We start from the raw sequence: 20,725 nt of genomic DNA on the forward strand, positions 1-20,725 counted from the left end.
CTAGATAGCAGTATCGCCCTTGAGATTCTCCTAAGTATTTGCATTTATTCCACGTCATCTGCCCAGGTTTCACTGCCGCTCTTGGCAAAGTCTTTCCACCAGAAGCTGAGCCAAGAATGGTAGCGAAAGATGGCGACGAGTGATGCCTCATACTCTGTGAACGACACCAGCATGGCAAGTACCGTCTGTGCTTGGCCAAAGCTCTGGCCCACTCGGAGACGGCACACCGTCCAGCAGTGGACTCCTAGTTTAAAAGTTGACAGTGGCGAGAATGATATGTGGACGAGCGATGCTTTCAAGAAGTGAGCTGAGATATGAGGTATGCTTGGCGATAGTCATGGCCCGCGTCGTTCTTTGGGGCAGGGCGGGGAAAAGAACCGCTACATCAGGTAGTGCATACTTGTGTGGCGTTGACAGTTACCGTAACTGTCACGCTATAACTCCGCGGCGGGAAGGCAGATCACCCGCACTGAAGACTGTGGCTGTCTGCTGAGTACGAATCATTTTCGCACAGTGACAGATCGGACATAGAAGCGGCTGATGAGTATTGACAGAAAGGAAGTTGGGCCTAGAACGAACAGGCCCTCTGTCCGGTTCCTGTACCCGAGCCAGAGGCGTGCAGTGGGCGGGGCAATCGAGAACGTTGCGAACAGCCAGGATCGCTGTAGAGAAGAGGTTTGTGGTAGATCGCAGGTGTACTGCATCTATGAGCAATAAACGTGGCTGTCTATTAACGTGTTGTGGAAAGGAAGCAGAACGTGGGAAAGCGCGCAGCGTCTCCGCGAAGATCAGCCGACGCGCGCTTAGTCAGCTGTTGCTCGACGCGCAACGCGTGACGCGTGTGTCTCTGCTATCTTCACCAGTTCCGTCGACTTGTCCACTACTCTCTCCCTACCATTGCACACCGAACGTAAACATCGCAATCGTAAAAGCTCTGTTCAACCTGAAGGTCCGAATGCGATAGACACTGATATTCTCAAACCTTACTCAGCCTGAGTAACACAACCTTGGGACTGGCAATCACCTGCAGCTTTAAGAGAGCTGTCTGCACGTGTCACAGAGCACACGGATTTGTCGCAGGTGCCATGAATGCAAATCTGGTACTTTACATACTCCATAAGCCCTAACCCACAGACGCAGCCTCAGCATCGGAGCTCGCGAAGGTATCCTGGACCGCACCTGGGCAATATTCAGGGACACGCGCTTGTCCTTCGGCAACTACCATTCGCCAGCATTACAGGCATTGTTCGCACCTTGACTGGCCGTTTGAAATGCTCATCACACAGCTTCAATGTTGTCCATGGTCATTGGCCAATGTCTCATGTTTCAAGATCGTCGCATTACCGAACGGGCCGGTCGCGGGATGATCACATCCACTAGGACAGCCCGGCAGAGAGGTAAAGCCTTCTGCAATGCTGTTTTATTGCTCCTTCAGCACCCTGTGCGACGTCGAGAGATGGTCTCGGGAACAGTAGGGTTCTGCGATCATGCGGGCAGCTAGATGGCTTCGGTTTGAAAAAACGTTTCTCTGACCTGTTCTACAGTGAGACTTCTTCACTTCGAGCAGCTCTCCATCCACAGCGATGCGATCCTCACGCAAGATTCAGTATTACGGAGTGGCAGGCCCCAGCGCATAATGAGCCTCTTCGATATGCTGCACGTCCGACATGAAGTGGGCGTGTTTCTGATGTTTCTAGCGTTTCCAGTTTTACGTCTAGGATGTTTCAAGAACGGCACCCCGGACAGCATCACCATGTCCACTCTGCTCGACATATAGTATCGCTGTGGCTCTTGGCCGGGCGCCTGCTCTTGGTTCCTGAGTGAGTGTTGTGGCAGGCCACCGCCATTGACACCTTCGCGCTCTGGTTTCTTCTTGCACATGAATTTGAGATACCCCACTACTTCGTTATAATAATGTTTGCGTTTACTTCTGAAAGGCCGGTCTGGCACCTACTGGCATGCTTTGCGACCTTCTTTTTGCTTTACTCATCGGCTGCCTTTTGGTTCGGCTCACCGGACACGTTCGCTAGCGAGCAATACCCAGATAGCCTCAAGGCAATCTTCTCTACGCAGACCATCGAGGCGCTCAACCAAGACATAAGGTTGCGTAGTGCACTACTGTCACTCACAGAAGCTATCGCACTATCCTCCAGTGATATTGGAGAGAGGCTTCGTTCGGAAAGTCTCCAGAACTTTGGCGCCAATTTAACGGATGGTATCAAGCATGTTCGGTCGAAAGAGAGGTCAGGACTGAAGAGGCGGGACTTGCAGGATGACATCAATAGTACTTTCCGAGATCTGACGGGCGCTGGCGGTATAGGCGGGTTCAATCTGACGGGTCGATTGGCTGGTGTACTGGGCAGTCTAGGAGACTTGATGGTGGGCTCCCTTGGTACACCCGCTTTGTTTCTGGGTATAGGTCTAGGGTACGTAGGCGCCCACCACAACGAACAGACTAACCATTAGCAGCATGGGTACAACGACTGCTCTCAACCTGACCGACATGGAGGAAGCCAACGCGATAGCTACGAGTATCGCCACCGCCTACAACGCTTCAGCAAGTGGTGCAAACCTCGCCGCTCAACAACTTGGAAACGGCCTATCCAGGCAAATCACCCCTTCCTTCGATAGCAACAATTTCTCTCTCGCTCCTGCGGCTTTTGCTCTGGCATCTGGCATCGGAAATGCCACTGCAGTAGGGTTCGGTCTGACAGAGCAACGTTTCGCACCTTCATCTGATTCGAGCATTGAGAGTCTAGCTGGAAATTTCGGCCTTGGAGTTGCAATGCCGATTGTGTCCAACATTGATCTTCCAGCCACAATCAAGAGTCTGGGAAACAGTTCTGGTGTCTCGAGCTTCATGCAGAATCTTCCCAAGATCGCGGCGGCAGCAGGGCTGGGCCTAGGAGAGGGCGCAAGGAACGGCTTGGGCTTGACAGCATCGCAGCCATCAGGATCTGAGAATCAGAAGCGACAATCCGTGGACCCTACAGCAGACACGATAGACTTTCCGAGAACTGTAAAGCATTTCGCCAAAGGCCTTAGCCAGTCGTTCATCCAAGGTAGCAACTTTTCAAACCTCGACATTAGTTCTATGACGGCCTTCCCCAACATGACCGAGCTCCAGGCTTTGCTCCGGCCTATGGCTGCGGGAGCTGGTGCGGGTATAGGCTTGGGGATTGCTATCGGACTGAATTTCAAGGATGCGGACGCTCCGCCGATGATCGCTAGTAACATTGACAGCGACAACGAACGAACGGCCTTGGCTGCAGAAGGCTTTACGCAAAACCTGTTCTCGAATCTTCTTATCAATGGCACCGCTATCCAGCAAGCAAAGTCATTCATCGCGAACAACCCACCTCAAGCATTACAGGGTATCGATGGTGCCAAAGCTGCGGAAGGCCTCGCTAGGGGTACTATTGAAGGCGTTGTGAGCGCGATGTATTCTGTCGGAGGGGTCAAGAACTTGATCAGTGGCGACCTTCCGGATACTGCATACGACAATGTACCAGTTTTGGCTCCGACACTGTTCAACGATACGCTAAACGGCTCAGCCGTTGGCTTTGCGCGGGGGCTTACGGGTAAAGCGACGATACTGGTTGCGGAGATTGCCAGAAACCTCACACAAGGCATGCCAAAGTCTGGTCCGGCTCCCCCATCACGGAGACGCAGTGTCGAAGAGTTGCACGGGGATATCAGTGTAGGTAAGGAATTGCTGCTAGCTAAGGTGTTGCGTATACTGACTTCTGGCAGGAACATACAGTCAGATTTCAGCCCGTCAATCTCGGGTCGGAGGCAGCCAGTTTCCCATAGCTATCGACCCCGCCACAGCGCAGAAAGGCGCACAAAAACTGGTCGATACTCTCACATGCCAGGGAATCGGCGGCATCGCGTCCGCAGCTTTCGGTGCTATGGCCGCAGCCAAAGCGAACGCTACTATGATGAAGAAAGCGATGGCTCAGCTTGGTCAAACTCTCGATCCAACGGTGCTACAAGCATTACCCCGAGGACCCATTACAGTATCATCAGAGGGAAACTTGTTCGAGATTGTTATCGAAAGTCAGAGTGTGAAGATCAATGGCCTGGCGCTCGTCCCATTTGCAGTCGTTACAGGACTACACGTCCTGTTCGCCGGTCTCGCATTTCTTACCTTCCTTCCATTATACCTTGTCTTGGGCGTAGTATGGCGTTTTTCCGTCCTCACCGGCTTCCCAGTGGACGAAGTCAAGAACAGGAAATGGCGCATGGGCTTTTTGATCACGTTCGCCATTCTAGGCATCACTGGTATAGTCCTCGGCATGGTCGGTACGGGAAGCGCGCGTCATTTCCGCGACACACATGGCATCATGGGCCTCATCTGTCTCATATTCCTTTTCCCAGCAGTGGGTTTTTCCACCGTTTGTCTTCGTACAGAGCTCCCACACCCCTCGCCCGCAGCATTCGCCGGCATTAAAGGCCCTATCGCGGTTGCGAAGACACCACAACGCATCTATCTCATCAGCGGAATCAGTACCCAACTATTATTGGGACTAGGCCAATTCGCCTTCTTGCAAGGCTTCTCCACACTCCGAGCCATATCGCTTTGCGTCGCCGACGCCGTACTGACCTCGACGAGCGTTGCTGGTCTCGTGAGCTTAGTCTTGATGATACAGATCAGTGCCACTGCATTAGTCGGCATTCGAGCTTGGTTGGAACAACACATCGCCAAGAAAGAGGCAGCGGGCATAGCTCCAACAAGAAATATTGAATCTGGTGGCGTCAAACGAAGCGACACAATGGCCACTTTCGGTTTCGATAGGAAAGACCCGCTATCGGTTTCCAGATTGATCACCACCAAACCCAAACTCACACAACGAAAGACCGAAGAGCTCAAAGGTTCTGAAGACAACGGCATCAGCACTCCATTCAATTTTAGGAAAGAAGGAAGTATCAATGAGCCAGATACACAAGACGACAACTTCCTCTCACCAGAAGAGCGAATCAACTACCAAGAGCGCGGCATCTACAACCCCAAGACCGGAGGCTACACATACCCTGTCCAGAGCATGAACTATGGCGACGAAGAGTTCTACAACAGATCGACTACATACGGAGAGCGCCGCCCGTCTTCGGGTGTGTTCGATCCCTTGCGGTCTCCCCGGCCTCCGATGGCAGCTGCCACTGGACCGAGGATGACTGGCGTCACCGTCCAGGATTTATGGCCTCCACCAATGCCGGCGAGTTTGTACATGACGACGAGGACTCAGAAAACTGTTAGCAGTAGGTATAGCAGACCGATAGATGGGAATGTGCCTGTGAGGGATAGTTTCATGGGCTTTGGAAACAGATGATACAGACGCTGGACTTTGAAAGTAGGACGAAATGTATGTATCCCACGATGTATGATAGAGATATGAATAGATCTAGTTGAATTACACACTGAGAGGCCATGCACGTGATAATCAAGCTCGATGGGAATGCGAACGATCATAGACTTTAACATTGGTCACTCCATCATGCAAACATAGGTCCGATAACTACCGCGACGCCGTTATCGGCCACCCGCTGAGTACATAAACCCGTCTTGCGTACTCTGTGGTCACTACTTATCCCTCGAAGTCTCCTGAAAGATTCGAAAACAATGGCTTACCAGGTAATGTCTGGGACCCTTCTTTCTGCTTCCAAATTGTATCGAATTCCTCTCCATGAGACTGAGGTGGGAAAGCTCCTTCCACGGTTATTTGTTGTGATCGTCTGCCAACGTCCAATGTTCTACTCTTTCTCGATATCCGAAAAGAAGGATGTTCCAGGCGACGTCGGTCGCTGCCTCGGTTCTGCTCAAAATTGAATTTATTCACGTTGATGAAGACTCCTCCGAGCTCTGCTCTTCTAAAAGCATCATCAAATCAACGGATGCTTTGCGGCGCTGCCGCTCAAAACGAACGTATGGTGCACGCCTGTCGGAAACCAGAAACCAGACGTCTTGATATACATATTGTGTGGACCCAGAGTATTCGACTCGCATCGGCTACATTCCAAAAAATTCTTCAACGAAGCATGCTGCCAGCTGCTGCAAGAGCATATAAAATCAGCTCGGTCGCACATACATCTTCTGCTTTCCGAAAGTGATAAACTACAAATACATGACTGGTGTCTGGCTATGTGTATCATACGTGCAAATACAGTGCTCGTGTTGAGAGCGCGTCACTTGTGCTGATATGCCACATACTGAGGAAATGGACTCGAGCCGTGGGCTTACACATCATGGCAAAACTAGGACATCTTGAGACAGGTCATATGTAGACGTTTTTGAGGGTCGAAGAACGACATCACTGTGTACAGCAAACATAGTTCAAAAGGCTGCCAACTGGCCCACCATGGCCGGCGTGAGAGGATCACAGAGCAAGTTCATATGGTAAGCATGCCTTAGTCCTGGCTTTTCTCATAACATGTCTTATGCATCCAAAACTTTGAGCATCTCCTCCACGCTCTGAAACTTCTCTCTCTCCTTCCCTTTGCTCTTGCCTCTAGCTCGTTCAGCCTCATCGATCTTCTTCCAGTCTGACCAACTCAGCGGTCTTGTACTAGTAACATCATCTTTGATGCCATCCCAGCCGAGCCCCGTGCTTCTGTTGTCGCCGCTGGTATCGTTCAAAAACGGTACGTCGGCCTCCCAGTCCTGCGCAATGATGTCTGCAGATGCAAAAGCGTCTTGCATGGTACTAGCAATGACACCAGTCGGACCACGCTTGACCCAGCCTGCACAGTATAGGCCATGGACATGGCCAGCTGTCAAGCTGCCAGGCCCTGCCGATGGTGTAATGACACGACCGTGAATGTCATTTGGTATTATGCCGAGCTTCTCGTCGAAGGGTACGCCGATGTCGGAAAGACCAGGTAAACCGGTCGATTTGTATCCTACAGATCTAAAAGCTAGCGAGGCCTCCAGCGATGTCTCTTCATTTGTAGGCGTGACACGGGCTCGTTGATCGAAAGGATCGGCGTCGGGGACGAATTGTTGCTTCGTGAAGGCGATTGACGACAGGTGGTCGGCGTCTGCGTGTATAGACTTGGGCGCTTGCATGAATTCAAGGGCCCATGACCGCGACGCTTCCTCTCTAGTAGCCTTGCTACCTTTGAGAAGGACTTCAGCTATCCGCTTTTGTACTCGGGGGAGCTTCTTGATCTCGGGTGGGTAGAGGGAGCGGTCGATTGGTTCGAAGGCGACGGAGGGGATATTCATCAGCTCGCGAGCTTCCTTGACGGTGAAGGCAGCCTGGCTTCTGGTAAGCGATGTCTCGATGCATGCGTCTAGTAAGACGTACCTGTATTGGCCCGCGCCGGCCAACGACCCTCACAGACCGCACCCGACTCTCTGATAGCGTCTGGATAGCCTGCTCGGAGATGTCGGTATGCCGCAGACTGTCAACAGGGCTGAGCAATATGCGCGCAACATCCAGCGCCACATTTCCCTGTCCAATGACGACTGCCTGCTCACCAGCTTGGAGGTTTGGCTCCAGGCTTCGAAATTGCGGCAGCGCATTGTACCATCCCACAAAAGACCTCGCCGAGTATACACCCGGCAAATCTTCGCCTGGAATTCCCAATTGCCTATCTTCACTTGCGCCGTACGAGAACAGTATTGCGTCGTAGTGAGGCTTCATCTTGGCCAACTCGATATCGTGTCCAACCCTCACATTGCCAACATAGTTGAATCGCGGTGACTGCGCTACCTCCTCGAACGTGTCCTGGCAGTTCTTGACCTCTGGATGGTCGGGCGCGACGCCATAGCGGACAAGCCCATACGGCACGGGAAGTTGCTCGTACATGTCAACGATGGCATCTTGGTTCTTGTTCATCAATCGGTATGCTGTGTAGAAGCCTGCCGGTCCAGAGCCGATGATTGCGACGCGGAGGCGCCCGCGCGTGCTTGCAGTCGTGCTGTAGGCATTGCAAAGTGTTGCAGATGCGATATTGCATGGAGACGGCTTTGTTGTCCGATATCGTATCGTGCTGATCGCCCTCACATACTTGAGGGTACCATGGTCGCGTATTATCGGAAGCGACGCGCTTGGTATGCGTTGAATGCAGCTAGCGCAAACATAGGGCGTCCTCTGTAGGTGCCGGACGAGGTGCATGGTGTGAAGGTCCTTGCATCTGATAGCGGCGATCGCCGCACGAAGAACTTCGAGATGACTAAGGTCTACCAACTCGGACGCTCAATGGCATCCATCCTAGAATCTGTTCAACGCCGCGACCATCAGATCTTCATTGGAATCCTAATAAGCGAAAGGAAGCCCGATTCAATGCGTCTTGTTTACCATGATATGATCATGGTCTTGTTGAGCCTCCTCCGCCCAACGTGCCGCTCAAACGACCGACAAAGCAAACCTGACCATGATTCCCTGCTGCAACTCATTGGGCCCCCACATGTTCCTGGCTAATACAGGTTTCAGCCGCTCGTGGCTGCGACTAGTCAATGCCTAAACCCATCCCATCCGTGCTTCCTCACGTCATGAGCCGTTCTGGATCTACATTGGTCGATATTGATTGTTGTCATGACAACCCCATATTTACATACATATCACCCCAGGTCCCCGCGTGGGCCCATGTCAGCTATCAACCAGCATTTGCATCTCTTTGCTCATAAGCGAGAAGACGTCTCTCACCTTCTGTTGTGACGGTCGTGTGCAGCAGAACTTCCTTCCTTCGTTACTTCTCGCTCTTCATCGCAACAATGGCAGGCCGCTGGCAGCCCCATATGTACGCAGCGTCGAGGGATTCCATGATTGACACCGACCCCACCCGGTCGACGTTCAATCCAAAGGCCGTTACCATGGCTAGTCGCATGCCTCCTCCACCACCGAAGAAGAAGCAGGAAGGTCCTTACATCGACTTCAACAAACACCCGGACAGCTACCTCATACTTCCGTATGGTAACACACACGCGAAGGAAATGAGCCCGAAGACGAAAATCTTCATCGACATTGCGCGATGGATCCAGTTTAGTCTGAAGATTTTGACTCTGCTTGGCGCAATTGGCATCATGCTGTGCGGTATCTTCATTCGAGGAGCGCAAGATACAGAAGGCTACATTTTGAGGATACCGGTATGTACAACTCGGTCAATGCTGAAGCATGTCGCTAACAGAAGCAGCCTGGTGTGGACCTCATCGTTTGTCTATACGCGATATACCATCTAGTCCGCAATCCCAAGACGCGACCAGCTGGAAGCTCCGCCAGCTACCACTTCTTTGCTCTCGTCACCGATGCCGGCTTTATCCCGTTCTACGTCTTCACCGTCCTCATGGCTCGTCGCAACTCCGATATGCAAGCTGGAACAGTTGGGCGGTGGCGCACCATGTTCCCTACAGACAATGAGACGAACATAGTCCTGTTGACAACATGGATCACCGCAATTGCTACCGGCGGACTCCACGTCATCTCAACCATCATTGATCTGTACTTGGCTATCCTCTTCAGGAAGATATCAAAGCTGCCGCCGGACATGAACCCGCTTGAGGACAACCTGACTTCGCGCAGGAAGACCAAGCACAAGCATAAGAACTCCTCGATATCAGTCATCACACCTCTTACGTCGGACCAGGAGAAGAGATTCAGCGACCAGAGTACCATTGCTGGAGATCACCGCGATTCGAAGACTCCCTCGTACATCTACAGCGATGTCCCAAGTCCCACCAAGAACCAGGTCGCATTCATGCACACGCGAACAGACTCGGAAACCACGTATTCGCCTCACACACCTGCTTCAGCTCGCCAATCCAGGGAGCGCTTCTCCATGTACTCTCAGCCTCCCTCTGCATACCAGTCTCGTAAAGAACTCAATCACCGTGACGATCTGCTCAACGACGAGGAAGACAATCAGACACTGGCCCAACGCAAGTCGATGCTCTCTCAGCAAGCAAACATCAAACGACACTCGCGTGCTGGATCTCATGTTACCTCCTCGTCCTCGAAGGAATCGTTCCACACTCCTCTCGCAACCGCACGCTCTTCCAAACAAGAAGCGACGGGTGATCTCTCTCTCCAGCGCAACTCCCAACAAAGCCTCAAGAATGACAACTGGTTCGTGCATCCTGACGAGGAAGATGAACACCACGACCACTACCCAGCGCCCAAGCAGACAATGTTCCCCTCAAACGCGAACAACGGCTACAACACTGTCTCACCCTACGACGACGTCTCCGACTACGAAGAAGACCCCGAGGCACCCGAACCTCTACGCATGAACCCGCTCAGCCAGAACCCGCCATCTCCTCCCGCCACAGCCACCTTCTACGACCACCACCAAGCCACCTCCCCTCCCCCATCCGGACTCCAGCGCACCAAGACCACAACCTCCATCTCCACCGAAAAGACGTTCGACCGCTCGCACTCCCGCTCCGGCACACCCAAGTCGCGGTACTACGGCAACCTCAAAGCCGCCACCGAAGGCGTGCGCAGCGCCTCCAATTCTCCCTCCCCCACAAAGGGTTCCTTCCGCCAACAGCCCAACCACTTCCCCAGCGCAACAAAGCAATACGCCGTCAACACTCCTCCACCCGTCCCCACGCACAACAACGCAACCAACTCGCCCTTCACGCTGCACAAGAAGAGCTACACCAGCATCAAGCGCACAGGCGAGGCGAACTACACACCCGTCAAGGGCCAATCGCCGCGCGTCGTCAGCCGCTCCGGTGTCGATTACATCAACCCGTATGAGTTTGACGAGTCGGATCTGGGTACGCCGGGTCGCAGGAGAGATGTTAGTGGTAAAGTTGCAGAGGAAGGCAGGGGTGGTGGGTGGAGTGGGATGACGCAGAGGAAGGTTAGTGGTATTGCTTATTAGGGTTTGTGTTCTTTTCTACTAGGGAGGCGTTTGATGGAGGTCTAGGTTCAAAGTTTTTTCTTGTGACGATGTTCTATACACATGATATGGGTTGTCCATTTTTCTCTGGTGGGAATTGGGATTGGGAAGGGACTTGGGGATTAGCATGACTACATAGTACGTTCTGGATGACTGGGAATGACGATATAGGATCTGTCTGCTGCCTGAAAACGAGTTGTATCCTCCTGCTGGTATTTTGTTTTGATGTGTCTCTACAAATATGATACGGATTTGCGCGACTCTCCCTACTATAGCAAAGCATGAAGCGCAGCTCTTCAGGCTGTAGTATCAACATCATACTCGACATCCGTCCTAATAACATACTTCGCACCCTCAACGACCCCCGTGCCCTCGTGTAGGAGAGCACCTTGCGCCTCGCCGTGCGGAAACACCGCGACACTGCCCATGATAGGCTTGACTGGGTAAGCATTGATAACGCCCTCCTTGACACTAGGAACAAAGAAGGTCGTCTCACCACCCTTGAACTCGTCGTTCAGGTAAATGAGGAAGGTGAAGAGAGAGGACTGGCGCGCGTCGGCTGGCGATGCATCGTATTTGTAGGCATCGGTGACTGGATCGATACCTGAGGGTGGCCAAGCGCCATCTGCCAGAGTTAGCACACGTACCATCTGGTTTATTTAGAATCCACGAACCGATATGCATACGATACTCAGCACCAGGCACGTATCTGTACACTCTAAAGCGTCGGTTGATACCGCGTACTTTCTTGCCAGCTACGCTTTCTGGTACGAAGTCCTTTACTCTGTCCCAGAGCTTGTCGTGGAATGCTTGGTCGACGATCCAGTAGAAGTTGTGGGCTAGCACACTAGTGTCTTCGCCTTGAGGACGCATCGGTGCATCGGGGATGAACTCTATAGTTTCTCCGGCTGCGATGATGGCGGAGCATTCCTCTGGAGAAAGTACGTCCTTGATCAGTCGAAGGTTGGGTACGATCGGGTGCTTGAAGCATTCTGTCTTGGGTCCTTTGCCGAGCAGGACGGCGTCGTCCTGGGAAGCGTAGAGGATTGCGGGATGGAGATTCGGTGGTTTGCGCTGTAGACCGGCAGTGGTCTCGATTATGCGGAAGCGGTCCTTGAGGTCTGGGGGACATGATGTGAAAATGCTCTTGTCCTCGACGCTTTGCCGAACTTGACGAGTGGGCTTGCTGGTGCTGCGTAGGTCCCAGGTATCTTGCAATGAGATACCTGATGCGATATCTATGCCGTGAGCTGTGGTATCCGTCGGACCGGTGACTCTTAGTATTGAATCCAGTACCCCGATCAGTTCGTCGTTTTGCGCATTTGTACCAACCACTGTATGGCTAGGAACCTGCACGTGAATCGACAGACCGGAGACTACGTCCAGAGTACGCACCCAGCGACAAAGAGCACCTAGTGTTGGGGTGTCTTTTCTGATGCGCATCTCTGCCAACAGGACGAGGGCTTCTGTGTACTTGGCGTCTGTAAGCGCACCTGATATGCGCGCAGTGAGGTTACTGCCATCTACCCTTACACTTAGCTTTCGACGTTGGAATCCAAGATATCAGACATACCAGCCGAGTTTAAGCCGGTAGTACATGCTTGACGGAAGTCGTATACAGCAGTCCTCAGGTCTTTGCACGCTTTGGACTTGATCAATAGTGGATGTGCGGATAGCGTTTGTAGTGTCTCAATCGCGACCTCGATCTCTTCCGATGAGATCACCGAATGTACGCTCGCGGGTTCGAGTGGATTCGCATCTTGTGGCGGGCTTGGAATGCTGTTCGGGTACTGCTTCTTTGCAGCCTGCAGTTGCGCATTCGCGCTGCGTTTCCGCTTGGCCATACTCGGTGATCAATTTTCCAGACGTGCAATTGGAAACCGGGGTAGTATCCGCCAAAGATGTGTCAGCGATTACCGTGACGGATGTGAAGTAGTCCGTCCTGTACGTGCATGCCGAGGTTTACGGCGGCGGACGTAGAAATTTTGTGGTCCGTGCACTGGACTAGGCGGGGCAACGTTGTGCATTGCTAGTGCGGAAAGGCCCGCTCTCCGGTCTCACCACCTCAGGATACATGCAGACGCGTTACACTTACATGTCTGAGCCTCAGACTCGAGATCCTCTACGTTCAGCACAGACCTCGTTCGCTCGATGTCCGACCCGAGAGTCCTGAGCTCATTCGCTGTAAAATAACTATGTATATTTCGATTGCCTACTGTATCCACAGTAGCGCAGTGGACTAGAAGCCCTGAGCCCACACACTCGGCAGTTCAACGGCGCTATGCAGTCTACGGGGTCTGAGACACGATTAACGGAACGGATTTAACGACACTGGGCCGACGTACGTGTTATGCGCGGATCGAGGGGTACATTCCAGAATCCTGAGTACCCCCAAGTATATAGATAACTCGGGCGATCGCCCTTTTCTTTTTCTCGCACACCTATACAAATTTTCGCTCAATACACTTGCATACATTCTTACTCCAACACATACCCCCACTTCGACATACGTACTCACCAAAATGGCTTCCACCTCCTTCTACCAGGCCACTGTGCCCACCTTCAAGGGCATCGCCAACAGCGCCGTTAGCTTCCTCACAGCAGCCAAGGAAGAGCAGTCAAAAAACAGCTCGCTGCCCTCTGGCCAAGAGCTTCTCAACGCCCAGCTCGGCGACATGCTTCCCCTCCGCATGCAACCCATCCTCGTCTCCAAGTTCCCGCTCGATGGCCTCACGACCCTGAAGATCGCTGGATCGGCCCCCCTGCCTAACCTGGACCCCTCTTCTTTCCAGTCCATCGACGACGTCATCAACTTCTTCAAGCAGTTTGCTGCTGTCTTTGACGCCGTTGATGAGAAGACTTACAACGAGAGTGCCGAGAAGAGCCTCGATGTGACTGTTGCGGGCAAGACTATGACTATGACTAGCTTAGCCGAGTACTACAACAGCTTCGCCATTCCCAACAGTTAGTATTACCCTTGATGAAACTGCATGTGAGATGTAGGCTGATTACTTACACTGCTGTTTAGGCTACTTCCACCTCAACGCTATGTACATGCTATTGAGGAGTAAGGGATTCACCCTTGGCAAGGGCATCTACGTCAAGCCTTTCTTCACCGAGCAGGCAAAGAAGGACTGGGCCCCGTTGATGGGTTAGAAAGCGCAACATGTTGAGCTGCGCGGTGTCTATTTAGCGAGAAGACTAGATGATCAATAGTACTCATTGGATAGAAATGAAACAAATGACATCACATCAATCTAGTCGACAGAGTACAACCAGACCTGTCTGCACCTATTGGTTCTCTTGCTCGTATGGAGGTGAGTGTCTAGTAGATGAGTGGGTGTACAGAACAGAAGACATTGCCAGAATGCCCATCAGCCTGCAGTGCTGATGTTGATTGTTTTTTTCCCAATTACTTTACTTGTCGAAAGCATCTCTCAGCTTCTCAAAGTGCGCACTCATCTCCTCCCCAAGTTTCCCTTCAACATCTGCCAAAATCGTACATACTAAGCTGTAGTTGTTGCATAGGAACCTTTCCCTCTTCCTTGCATCGCTAATACCCTTGCTCAGCTTCGTAAGATAAGCCTCGTACTCGCTCCTCAGCCTGCCCACGGATACGCTGACTGGCTCGTCATCGCCTGCTTCTGAAGAAAGTGCCAGGATGCCTTGAAGAAGGTTTGCAAACTTTTGTGTGAGAGGTGTTGGCGCCGTGGAGGTAGCCGTGGAAGAGCTGGAGCCAAGTAACGCCGCACCGGTCGAAGGCCGGCCGGGTAGGGATGTAGTGACTTTCTGGAGCGAGGTGCAATGCATGTCCAGAACCTGCTGGAACCTCGGCCAGAGTAGCATGTTGGTTGCGTTGATGTAGCCTTCGACGGTTGGAACCTTTCTACGTTGCAGCTCGAATGCAAAGTGCTGGTTAAGTCGTACGCACAGCAGTATACCGAGCGTGTCTGTTGTCGCTTCTACGAGCGACTTTGTAACCGCTTGGCCGACTGCTAGCGTAGGCTCGAAGATCGAGTTGAAGGTTCGCGAGATGGCGTGGAAGTTCTGTGATGGGGCGAAGTATGTAGAGATGAAGGTGTACTCGAAACATGCGTTGTCGACAAGTGCGAGGTTGAAGCTGCGGAAAGGGACCTCTAGGTAATGCGGCGACTTCTCGTCTTCGGCAACGTTCGCTGGCAAGGCATTGACAGAGGAGCTCTTCAGTGCGTCGCGACGTCGTCCAAGAGAGAAAGCATCGTATGCAACTGGTGCGTTTCGAGACTGACCGAGCAGAGTTCCAGCTCTTCTCGCACTGGGATCTTCGCCCAGAACATCGTACCTGTCCATAGCATGTACTTTGATCTTTTCGAGCGCCGTTCGGTATCGGCTGAAGTGGTTGAGGTAGTACCACCGCATGGTATATATGTATGCCTGCGCTATCTGTTGTGCAAGCTCTGTCTGGTGTTTCGCAAGGAAAGAATACAAGTCTTTGTATTTTAGGAACGCTTGCTGTTGGATGATCTGCGCATTGATGGAAGGTGAACGGATGGCCTTGATCTGCGCGACTATGTAGTCTCGTATTCGTTCAATGGCGCGGTTTATGAGATCATCCAGCAGTGGCTTGACGTCCTTTATGGCCATCAAGTCTGGATGCTCCTTGGCTTTATCGTTGACTGTTTTGGACCGTTTTTCGACTTCTGCAAGGGCGCGCACGAAGCCATCGTCGACCGGACCTTCAGCGATCTTGCGCACGACAGTTGGTGATATGCTGATGTCTTCGACCGCCGGTCCCAGGAGCTTCTCCACCACTTTTCGGTTTTCCAGCTTGGTGTTCAGAGCAATAGACCGGTTCTGGAGTGATTCTATCTCTGCAGACACGGCCTCGAGATCCGACTGAAAGTTTGTCAGGTTTGCTTCCACCGACTTGAGCACCTCATCGCACGCCAATATCGACTTGTGTAGATCCTCAAACTTGTCTTTGTCTTTGTCATCTGCAAGCACAATGAGCAAAGACCTGGGACTCTGAGCATGAAAACATACATTCTTCGACTGACTGTGCGCTATATGTATGTACAGAAGTGGGCTGCTGTCGCTCTACGGTCCTGGCCGCTGCGAAATCGTGCAAGCTCAGGTCCCCAAAATCAATATCCTCCTCTACCACTTCCGGCTTCTCCGATACACGCGTCGAGTCTTCCCCGTTTGTAGCAGGCGAGTTGCGCGGTGGTCCTCCCATAATTGACTCTAGCACGTGTATGGGATCTGGCACGTTGGGGGGAACACCCCCTGTCTGGCGCCTACGTGGCCCGCCATTTGGTATGCGTGCGGATAGAGGCAGGCTCGCAGTCGAAGCATTGGGCGATATGAGGGGTGTCAGCGAAGACGATCGCGGATTCAGCCCCGGCCTCACGGGTTGCGCGGGCGCTGGATAGCCCCTTCGAGGGGCCGGCGAGTACGAGTCGCGTCGTGGAGGCGGCGTGCCGGTGGGTGTCGAGTACGAAGAGAGCCTGTCTAGACCCCACATGATGCCTACTGGTTCGCAATCAGTTCAAGGGTGCATGCTAAGAATCAAACACGAATAGCGAGCTCTGAGGGAAGCAGTCGGCCACCTGGATTCACATAGCAGCGCCCGGCGATTGTTTAATCCGCGAACTAGACAGGGATCCGCTAGCGCCACCTTCCCCTCCGCGCCTGCCCAATTTTGCCCACGCAAAAGACTTCTCTCTCCATCTCCATTTAAGGACACTGCCCACCCCACTGCCCTTCGCCCAGCAGCCCGAACTCAGCCTCTTCCTCCCCGTCGCATCCAACTCTCATTCATCACCATGGCGGACAACGACGCGCAGGTACGTCCCTCGGAATCCAGCCCCGCATGTGCTCTTTACCCCACCCTTTGGAGCACTGTCGCCAGCTGCGCTCCAGCTTCGCACGCTCTTGCGCCCCGTACTGACGCTGCAAATTATAGCATGAGCACACTTTCGACTCCGCTGATGCGGGTGCCTCGCAAACCTACCCCATGCAGTGCTCTGCCTTGAGGAAGAATGGTTTCGTCTGCATCAAGAACCGCCCTTGCAAGATCGTCGAGATGACCACCTCCAAGACCGGAAAGCACGGCCACGCCAAGGTCCATCTGGTCGCCATTGACATCTTCACCAACAAGAAGCTCGAAGAACTCTGCCCCTCCACCCACAACATGGACGTTCCCAACGTCGCCCGTCGCGAGTTCCAGCTCGTGAGTGGCCCATAACGATCCAATGCGAAGCCTAGACTAACGTGGCAATTAGCTCGACGTTACTGACGACGGTTTCCTCTCCCTCATGTCCGACGACGGCTCCACCAAGGACGACGTCAAGGTTCCCGATGGTGAAGTTGGTGACAAGATCAACAAGATGTTCACCGAGGATGGCAAGGACACCAGTAAGTCACACTCGGAAACGGTGACTTTGGGTCATGCTAACATACCACCAGACGTCATTGTTCTTACTGCCATGGGTGAGGAGGCCTGCATCGACGCCAAGGAGGCTCCCAAATAAGCGCATCGCTCAATACGTAGACTGTTTGGCAGGAAGCAAGGCGCGAATTCCAAACAGATTACAAATGGGGCTGCAACACTCTTTGCATATTGCGTGCAAAGTTGTAGCTCTGCGGCAAACGTAGCATTCTCCCGTGCGATTTGCACTAGGCGACCAATGCACGAGGTTCTTCGGACGGTTTTGGGTTCTTTGCATTGCCATGTCTGGGAAACGTATTACGATTCATTTCCCTTCCTAGATATATACCTTACGCTTCTGGCAATGAATAAAAGGTGATGACTTTACGGCAAATGTCGCGTTCCTCATTGGTAGAAAATTCGTGTGACTGGTTGCCGGATCCGCGCTAGTCGCCGGCGAACTTCTCTCTTGTGTATTCTTGAGCATAACGACTATAACATCAACGCAGCACTCAATCCCATCTGTCTGACTTGCGGCCTGGTCACCTTGGTATATTGCACCGACCTTCTTTGTGCTTCTCTGTATCGCCGAATCCATTCAAGCCTCGTGCATGTCGACTAAAGGCCCCGTTTGTGGCGTCGAAAACTGCCGGTCTAGACGCTACGAAGTGGGTGAAGACGGCTTCTTGTATTGTCAGAACGGCCACCAACAGGCTGGCTTAGTCCGCGGAGAAGATGACGATGACTACGTAGGAGCTGCCCGAACAGTCACGCGCAAGAAGAAAGAGACGGAAGATGACCCCAAATCCACCGGCAAAATCTACAAGGGCGCCCGAGGTTTTGATTTATACTTGAAGTGTCTACAGCTTGTCTTGCGACACCAACTTTGGTTCCTCGTCAAGGACCAAAGATTGCCCGTGGAGCTTGAAGCAGTCACACGCGATCTCTGGTCACTGCGTATTGCTCAACTTGGAGACCGAATCGCGAGTCATGATGAAGAGTCCTCAGACTCCCAGACTCAACAACTTTTCAGCACCATGGAGAGCGAGGATGATGCCACAGATACTGAGAAGGGCCATCTCAGAGATACCAAGGGAAAGAGGAGCATGAGATTGTCCGCCGCACCCAATCTCAATGATTGTCTAGTCTCGTGCTACCTTGGTATCTTGACACTAAGACTGCCGTTCACGCCAGGCGATGTCTACGCATGGGTCACCGACGGCAAATTAGCATATCGCAGAGCAATCAAGACACTGCCACTCGCCATGAGAGATCGACTGTCACCTGCCTACCGTGCTGTTCTCGATCCGAGCGCATCGCTTACTTATACCCGATTTTACAAGACGCTCACAGACCTACAAATCAGCTACAGCAAAGACCACGGCATCACTTGGCCAGCTCTGAACGTGCCGCTCCTGCTGTTTCGCTATCTGAAAGAGCTTGCTTTGCCACTGGAGCTATATGATGCAACAAAACGACTCGGCGACTTGCTCGGCTATGACTTTGCTCCTCATTACGACGGTAAGAAGCGTCTGAGTATACGGCATCTCGCTGAGTCGCAACTAGTGAGCTGCCTCGTCATATGTATCAAGGTACTTTATCCTCTCGACGATGAGAGGCGTTATCCGAAATCATCTTCCGAACCAACAGCGGCGACGATGAACTGGGAAGTATGGCGGGAGCAGATGAAGTCCGCGGAGGAAACGAGGCGAGGAGCCAGGGGACGTTTCAATACCGAGGAGTTGACAAAGGTGCAGGAGAAGGATGTTCTCATGATGGGCCCCGAAGAGATGGATCAGTATCTGGATTTCTATGCGACCGCCTATCTGGATGATGCCGAAATTCAGCGCACGAGGGATGCTGATGACTTCCGACATGCGCTGTACAATATGTTCCCTATCGATACTACAAAACATCATCCCCCACAGGAGGCATCCCATACTTTACCTTTGAACAAAAAAATGGAGGTTATAAAAGTGGTTCAGGGCGCAATGGAGACAGTCCCAGTGGTAGTCGAGGAGAACACTGAGGTACTTAGGATAGGGCAGGCATACCCGATTTGGAAGACGGAAGAAGATATTCCTGATGTAGCAAAAACGCTGTACAGAGAAGCTGCAAAGATCGCAGGGCTATCGATGAATATGCTGATATTAGCAGTCGGTTCCACGGAAGCAAGGGTTGAGCAGTGGAAGAAGGCACAGAAGAGGCAAGCTTGAGGTCGCTACGTGCATGTAATGATATCAATCCAAAGCTTGAGTATCACATAATAAACAGCTGTCGTCATTGAAATTAATGTACGCTTGATGCGCCAGTTTGGAGTGCTGGAAGGCGTCACACGTGAGGGGCGCATGACGCGCGCTAACGCTTACCGGCCTAGCATGGGTGTCTGTGCGCGCACACAGTGTGGAATTCGTCTACCACTTCCGCCCTCAACCTCGATACTGAGATCACGGAACACCGCAACACCGCCAAAGATGCAGATCTTCGTGAAGACCCTGACGGGCAAGACCATCACGCTCGAAGGTATATCTCGGATGCACGAATTGCAATGGGACCCGCGCTGACTTGTTCGCAGTTGAGAGCAGTGACACCATCGGTACGCACACCCTCAATGCCACTCGACGGCAATACTTCGCACCGCACCGCGCCGCATCGCATCGCATCGCCCGCGCTTGCAAAATGTGTAGAAGAGGGAGGATAGAAGCTGACAGCGGGCAGACAACGTCAAGTCCAAGATCCAGGACAAGGAGGGCATTCCCCCGGACCAACAGCGCCTGATCTTCGCCGGAAAGCAGCTCGAGGATGGCCGCACTCTGTCCGACTACAACATCCAGAAGGAGTCCACCCTCCACTTGGTCCTCCGTCTCCGTGGTGGTATCATTGAGCCTTCGCTCAAGGCCCTTGCCTCCAAGTACAACTGCGACAAGATGATCTGCCGCAAGTGCTACGCACGCCTACCACCGAGGGCTGTCAACTGCGTACGTCATGACAAGGATATTGTTCCTTGAACTGGAACGGACAGGCTATAGGACTTTACTAACAACATCACAGCGCAAGAAGAAGTGCGGACACACCAACCAGCTCCGCCCCAAGAAGAAGTTGAAGTAAACTACTCGCCTCTATCGGCGTCTGGCGAAGGGACAACGGAGTCGGTGGAAACGAATTGCAACGATTGCATGCGATGGATATGAGGGCTAGGTCGCTACTACTTCTTCCACGGCACATGGCATCAATGGCGTGCTTGTCTTGTCTCGCATCTGAGACTTTATGAAGGGAACCAGGCATGTAGAGTGAATCGATCAAATTCAAACACCACCAGCTTCGACTCTATTGCTAGCCATATAGCTACATCGTGTTGCGCATGTTCGATGGTCTTGCAACATGTCACGTGAGATCGCGTCATGAGCGTATTATCCCGGGATGTATGACGTCACCGATCATACAGCACAGTGTTCAAACGCCAAACGCCTT

At 52.6% G+C, this 20,725-nt stretch overlaps 9 protein-coding genes across 9 annotated transcripts; 6 read left to right on the forward strand and 3 right to left on the reverse strand.

Annotated features, from left to right (window-relative positions):
• The first annotated feature begins 1,644 nt into the window (after positions 1-1,644).
• BKA58DRAFT_196391 (uncharacterized protein) lies at positions 1,645-5,407 on the forward strand. The gene is made up of 3 exons (XM_046165728.1): positions 1,645-2,426; positions 2,470-3,704; positions 3,754-5,407. Exons 1-3 carry the CDS (start codon positions 1,915-1,917, stop codon positions 5,328-5,330), a joined length of 3,324 nt encoding a protein of 1,107 aa, XP_046024425.1. The 5' UTR covers positions 1,645-1,914; the 3' UTR covers positions 5,331-5,407.
• A 1,026-nt stretch (positions 5,408-6,433) lies between these two features.
• Positions 6,434-7,838, reverse strand: BKA58DRAFT_317684 (uncharacterized protein; the record flags this gene model as incomplete). Its single annotated transcript, XM_046167638.1, has 2 exons — positions 6,434-7,255; positions 7,305-7,838. The coding sequence occupies 2 exons, from the start codon at positions 7,836-7,838 to the stop codon at positions 6,434-6,436; spliced, it is 1,356 nt and encodes a 451-aa protein (XP_046024426.1).
• A 732-nt stretch (positions 7,839-8,570) lies between these two features.
• On the forward strand, positions 8,571-10,864 carry BKA58DRAFT_196407 (uncharacterized protein). The gene is made up of 2 exons (XM_046165729.1): positions 8,571-9,088; positions 9,136-10,864. Exons 1-2 carry the CDS (start codon positions 8,717-8,719, stop codon positions 10,825-10,827), a joined length of 2,064 nt encoding a protein of 687 aa, XP_046024427.1. The 5' UTR covers positions 8,571-8,716; the 3' UTR covers positions 10,828-10,864.
• A 277-nt stretch (positions 10,865-11,141) lies between these two features.
• On the reverse strand, positions 11,142-12,689 carry BKA58DRAFT_316745 (prolyl 4-hydroxylase; the record flags this gene model as incomplete). The annotated part of the gene is made up of 3 exons (XM_046167591.1): positions 11,142-11,470; positions 11,520-12,368; positions 12,419-12,689. The coding sequence occupies 3 exons, from the start codon at positions 12,687-12,689 to the stop codon at positions 11,142-11,144; spliced, it is 1,449 nt and encodes a 482-aa protein (XP_046024428.1).
• A 233-nt stretch (positions 12,690-12,922) lies between these two features.
• BKA58DRAFT_387056 (uncharacterized protein) lies at positions 12,923-14,121 on the forward strand. Its single transcript, XM_046170523.1, has 2 exons — positions 12,923-13,809; positions 13,874-14,121. Exons 1-2 carry the CDS (start codon positions 13,368-13,370, stop codon positions 13,999-14,001), a joined length of 570 nt encoding a protein of 189 aa, XP_046024429.1. The 5' UTR covers positions 12,923-13,367; the 3' UTR covers positions 14,002-14,121.
• On the reverse strand, positions 14,122-16,407 carry BKA58DRAFT_387058 (Sac2 family-domain-containing protein). The gene is made up of 2 exons (XM_046170524.1): positions 15,868-16,407; positions 14,122-15,818 (listed from the first exon to the last, which is right to left on the reverse strand). Exons 1-2 carry the CDS (start codon positions 16,346-16,348, stop codon positions 14,263-14,265), a joined length of 2,037 nt encoding a protein of 678 aa, XP_046024430.1. The 5' UTR covers positions 16,349-16,407; the 3' UTR covers positions 14,122-14,262.
• Positions 16,408-16,447: 40 nt separating this feature from the next.
• Positions 16,448-17,648, forward strand: BKA58DRAFT_387060 (eukaryotic translation initiation factor 5A). Its single transcript, XM_046170525.1, has 4 exons — positions 16,448-16,670; positions 16,790-17,056; positions 17,109-17,241; positions 17,293-17,648. Exons 1-4 carry the CDS (start codon positions 16,650-16,652, stop codon positions 17,355-17,357), a joined length of 486 nt encoding a protein of 161 aa, XP_046024431.1. The 5' UTR covers positions 16,448-16,649; the 3' UTR covers positions 17,358-17,648.
• BKA58DRAFT_387064 (uncharacterized protein) lies at positions 17,634-19,548 on the forward strand. The gene has a single exon (XM_046170526.1). It carries the CDS (start codon positions 17,866-17,868, stop codon positions 19,468-19,470), a length of 1,605 nt encoding a protein of 534 aa, XP_046024432.1. The 5' UTR covers positions 17,634-17,865; the 3' UTR covers positions 19,471-19,548.
• A 146-nt stretch (positions 19,549-19,694) lies between these two features.
• BKA58DRAFT_387065 (putative ubiquitin-carboxy extension protein fusion) lies at positions 19,695-20,569 on the forward strand. The gene is made up of 3 exons (XM_046170527.1): positions 19,695-19,777; positions 19,830-19,850; positions 19,973-20,569. The coding sequence occupies exons 1-3, from the start codon at positions 19,729-19,731 to the stop codon at positions 20,260-20,262; spliced, it is 360 nt and encodes a 119-aa protein (XP_046024433.1). The 5' UTR covers positions 19,695-19,728; the 3' UTR covers positions 20,263-20,569.
• Positions 20,570-20,725: the final 156 nt, after the last annotated feature.

The sequence above is a fragment of the Alternaria rosae genome, assembly GCF_020736505.1.
Source record: "Alternaria rosae strain MPI-PUGE-AT-0040 chromosome Unknown BKA58scaffold_6, whole genome shotgun sequence".
Classification (NCBI taxonomy): Eukaryota; Fungi; Ascomycota; class Dothideomycetes; order Pleosporales; family Pleosporaceae; genus Alternaria; species Alternaria rosae.